The sequence below is a fragment of the Lathyrus oleraceus genome, chromosome 5 (genome assembly GCF_024323335.1).
Source record: "Lathyrus oleraceus cultivar Zhongwan6 chromosome 5, CAAS_Psat_ZW6_1.0, whole genome shotgun sequence".
Classification (NCBI taxonomy): Eukaryota; Viridiplantae; Streptophyta; class Magnoliopsida; order Fabales; family Fabaceae; genus Lathyrus; species Lathyrus oleraceus.
The window spans coordinates 461,138,113-461,142,407 of NC_066583.1; the positions used below are offsets into that span (position 1 = coordinate 461,138,113).

Below are 4,295 nucleotides of genomic sequence, written 5' to 3' on the forward strand. Positions count from 1 at the left end.
TTCTTTTTCTTTGTAACTTAAGTCTCCAAGGGAGAAATTGTGGATCAAAACTTAATCATAATTCAGGTTTTATTATTCATTCTTCTCCAATTATTCACCTATTATAATTGCTTGATATGAATTTGATAATGAATACCGATTTGGTTTTGGCCATCACCATGAATGAGTAATTCATTAAGGACGAGGGGTTATGAGGATTATCTTAGGATCTCTTGTATGATAGGTCACTATCGATTGCGAGAAATTAGTTTAAAATTATTTTATAATATGAGTTCATGCATTTCAACTTCGTTACAAAAGTAAGTGGTTATCAAGTATCGACTGCAGTCTGAAAGGTTATGTGTCGATACGATAACACATATTTTTAAACAACCTAGTCCAAAACAGCGAAATCGCTTGGATGAATTTGATAAAAAAATATAGATGAGAAAAAGTAACGAATCATTGAAGAATAATCCAATTGTACGAAAGCAAATGGATTATCCGTCGTCGATAGGGCAATGCGCTGGTGAAAGCAGGTATTTCCTATATTTATATATTTTTTATAATTTATGCGATATTCTCGTAATAGAAGTGACATGGATCGTGAGATTGAGTTAGAGTAAGATCCATAACCCCAGGTCATGCTTGCCCCAATTGAGATTTAAGTGATTATTCAAATAAGATGTTTACATTTAAGTGCTTTTTCTATTAAGCTATTTTACAAAATCCACATTTTCGATTTCTCTAGATATACACCGATAAGAAGAAATTAGGTACTTAAGTTGTTGGTCTCTATTGTTCGATATCTTTTATTTCTTTGTACAGTCGTCCACTTGCGGTTGCATCAGTGAATCTCTCAATAAAATGAAGATCATTGAGAAAGTTTTTAGAATAGATCCTCCCTTCTTTGATTGCACAGTGGTCACCATCGAAGATACAAGTTACTTGGATAACATGACGATTGGAGATTTGCAAAGCACTCACGAAGCCCATGAGATGAAGGTAGCTGAAAGAGAAACTGAAAAACATGATGAACAAGCACTTCTTTCAAAATTTAAGAAGTTTGAAGCAAGCAAAGAAAGATGGAAGAAGAACAAAGGAAAAACCAATTCAAAAAAAGACAAAAGGGTGATGACAAGCCTGAAACATCAAGCAAGAATGGTGGAGGGTATGTCAAGAGCCAAAGCAAGAAGAAAACCTTTGACAAGAAGAGGCACAATGCTAAAATTGTGAGAAGATATGACACTATGCAGATTAATCTTGGCTAGGGAAAGAAAAGAAGTCCAAGAATGGTGAAGAAGAAGCCAAGATAGCTCAAGAGATTTCTGGCTTAGACTCAGATCCAATTTTGCTCATTAATGCAACTTCAAATTCCCAAATGTAGTATATTGACATTGACTGCAGTAATCATATGGTTAGAAGGAAGGATAAGTTGATTGATTTTGATGCAAGTAAGAAGACCAACATAAAATTGGATGACAACAAATCCATTGTGGTAGAAGGAATGTGACATGTAGCCATACAAAGAAAGGATGATAAGGCATCTTAGATCAAGAATGTATTGCTTGTTCCAGACATGCATTGCAATTTTCTAAGTGTAGAACAACTAGTGAAAAAGGGTTTTTCAGTGCTCATGGAGAATGATTGCTTGGATTTTGTTTTCAAAAGAAGAATAATTCTAAAATATTGCTTGTCATTAAATAGAACATACAAGGTATACATCCAAAACTTTGAGCTAAGATGTCTTACTGCAATATCTTATGAACATGAAGCAGAGCAATGGAACAAGAGACATTACCATTTGAACTATAGAAACCTAAGATAACTAAGTTCAAAAGGGACGGTGATAGGACTCCCTAAGATACAATTACCCGAAATCTCATGCACAATATGCTTGGTGGGAAAGAAACCTAAACTAGCCTTCAATTCTAGACTTCCTATGAGAGCTAAAGAAGGACTTGGTGTAGTTCACTCATATATTTATGGACCACTAGAAGTAACTAGTTATGGTGGAAACAAATACTTCATCACCTTTTTGGATGAATTCTCAAGAGTGTTATGGATTTTTCCAACCAAATCCAAGAGTGAAGTCTTGCAGGTTTTTAAAGATTTCAAAGCAATGGTAGAAAGAAAAAGTGGCAAGCTCATAAAGATCTTGAGAACATATGGTGTAAGAGAATACACCTGAAAGGATTTTAAATCTTTTTGTACAAGTCAATGAATCATTCATGAAGTCACAACACCATACACTCGTCAACACAATGGCTTGGCTGAAAGAAAGAACATAAGTATTCTCAACATGGCAAGAAACACGTTGAAGCATAAAAATCTACCACATGAGTTTTTGGGTGAGGCTGTATCTACTGCTGCTTATATCTTAAACAAATGCCCCACAAAGAGGCCGATTAACAAAGTTCTAGAGGAAGCTTGGTAAAGAAGGAAGCCTAGTGTAAATCACTTGAAGATTTTTGGTTCCTTGTGCTGTGAATAGGAATTAGTTTATTCATAGATTAAGGGTTTGTTCCTAGAATAAGGGAAACAAATCAGTGTGAATAGGAATTAGTTTATTCATAGGGTTTGTTCCTAGAATAAGGGAAACAAATCAGAAATTGATCTGTTCTCATTAAATGTAATTAATTAGTGTAATTACTTGTATAACCCTATAATCTCTATATATACCATAAATAATAATGAGAGAGGATCAAACCTATTTTCCTGACATGGTGTCAACCTCGTGATCAAACCTGTGATTCTTTTTCCAAATCGTGATTCTCGTTCGTGTTTGATTTTTTTCGGTTGCAATTTATATTTTTTTTGTTCTTGGATGTTCTTGGTTTGAGATTCTTGATCGTGATTATCTTTCGATTCTGCCGCTTCTTCAAAATCGCATTTGCTTTGTTTGTGGATTGTGGATTCTTCGGTTCGTGGATTATCTTGGTTATCTTCTTGTTGCACTGTTTGTGGATTGTGGACACTATACTGTTCGTGGAGTATTTGGTTTGTTTACTGTTGTCGGATTATTATTATAATCATAATAATTATTATAATAAGAATTATTATTATAATAATTTATCAATTAGTGAGGTTGAATCTTGTTGCATACTAACTTAGATGGCTTCCGAAAAAGAAAGAGATAATTTTTGTGTCCGTTTTACCGGCAAAAATTATTCGGCATGGGAATTTCAATTTAAGATGTATGTTAGAGGAAAGGGATTATGGAGTCACTTAGATGATGTTTCTAAGGCACCGACGGAGAAAACTGCTTTAGATGTGTGGGAAATTAAAGATGCTCAAATCATCACTTGGATTCTCAACAATATTGATCCTCAGATGATCAATAATTTGCGTTCCTTTTCAACTGCTCAAGAAATATGGAATTATTTGAAGCACATTTATAACCAGGACAATTCGGCAAAACGATTTCAGTTAGAGCTAGACATAGCCAACTATAAACAAGGTGACTTGTCTATTCAAGAATACTATTCTGGTTTTTTAAATCTCTGGACAGAACACTCCGCTATTATACATGCTAAGGTTCCCAAGACCTCCCTCGCGGCTGTTCAAGAAGTTTACAACACCAGTGAGCGAGATCAATTTCTCATGAAACTTCGTTCAGAATTTGAGGTTGTCAGAGGTGCTTTGCTAAATAGGAATCTTGTTCCTTCTTTGGATACTTGTGTTGGTGAACTTCTCAGAGAAGAACAACGTCTGATTACTCAAGGAGCTATGTCTCATGATGCTGTCAGTTCCGAACCCGTGGCAATTGCATATGCTGCTCAGAGCAGAGAAGGGTCGTGATATGCGACAAGTCCAATGTTTTTCTTGCAAACAATTTGGACATATTGCTCGCAGCTGCAGTAAGAAGTTTTGCAACTATTGCAAACAACAGGGTCATATAGTAGAGATTAAGGATGCTAATGAGGAAGAACCCACACATGCAAAAACCGGAGCACAAAGAGCAAGGAAACTTCCTAGGAGACTAGAGAAGCGTGAGCTAGTTCCTAATAACATGAGCTAGTTCCTGATAATGAAGTAAGCACTGATGGAGAAATGATGCATCTTGTAATGTTTGTAGATGTTGATCCAATTGATTATCAAGCAGCTCTCAAGAAACATGCTTGGAAGGATACCATGGTTGAACAACTTTAAACCATATAGAAGAATAAAAAGTGAAAATTAACCATGTTACCTGAAGGAAAGAAGACTATTTTAGTCAGATGGGTGTTCAAACTCAAAGTGAATATTGAAGGAAAGGTTGTCAAAAAAAAAGTTAGGCTTGTTGCAAAAATCTTCCTACATAAACAAGGAGTTGA

General features: G+C 35.3%; 1 protein-coding gene across 1 annotated transcript; it reads left to right on the forward strand.

The window, feature by feature from the left end:
* Nucleotides 1–3,093: 3,093 nt before the first annotated feature.
* On the forward strand, nucleotides 3,094–3,780 carry LOC127081339 (uncharacterized). Its single transcript, XM_051021606.1, has one exon. The coding sequence runs from the start codon at nucleotides 3,094–3,096 to the stop codon at nucleotides 3,778–3,780; it is 687 nt and encodes a 228-aa protein (XP_050877563.1).
* The last annotated feature ends 515 nt before the right edge of the window (nucleotides 3,781–4,295 follow it).

Bases quoted from the DNA above. Each gene is read 5' to 3' on its own strand.
- LOC127081339 (XM_051021606.1), top strand. From the start codon at position 3,094: ATGGCTTCCGAAAAAGAAAGAGATAATTTTTGTGTCCGTTTTACCGGC.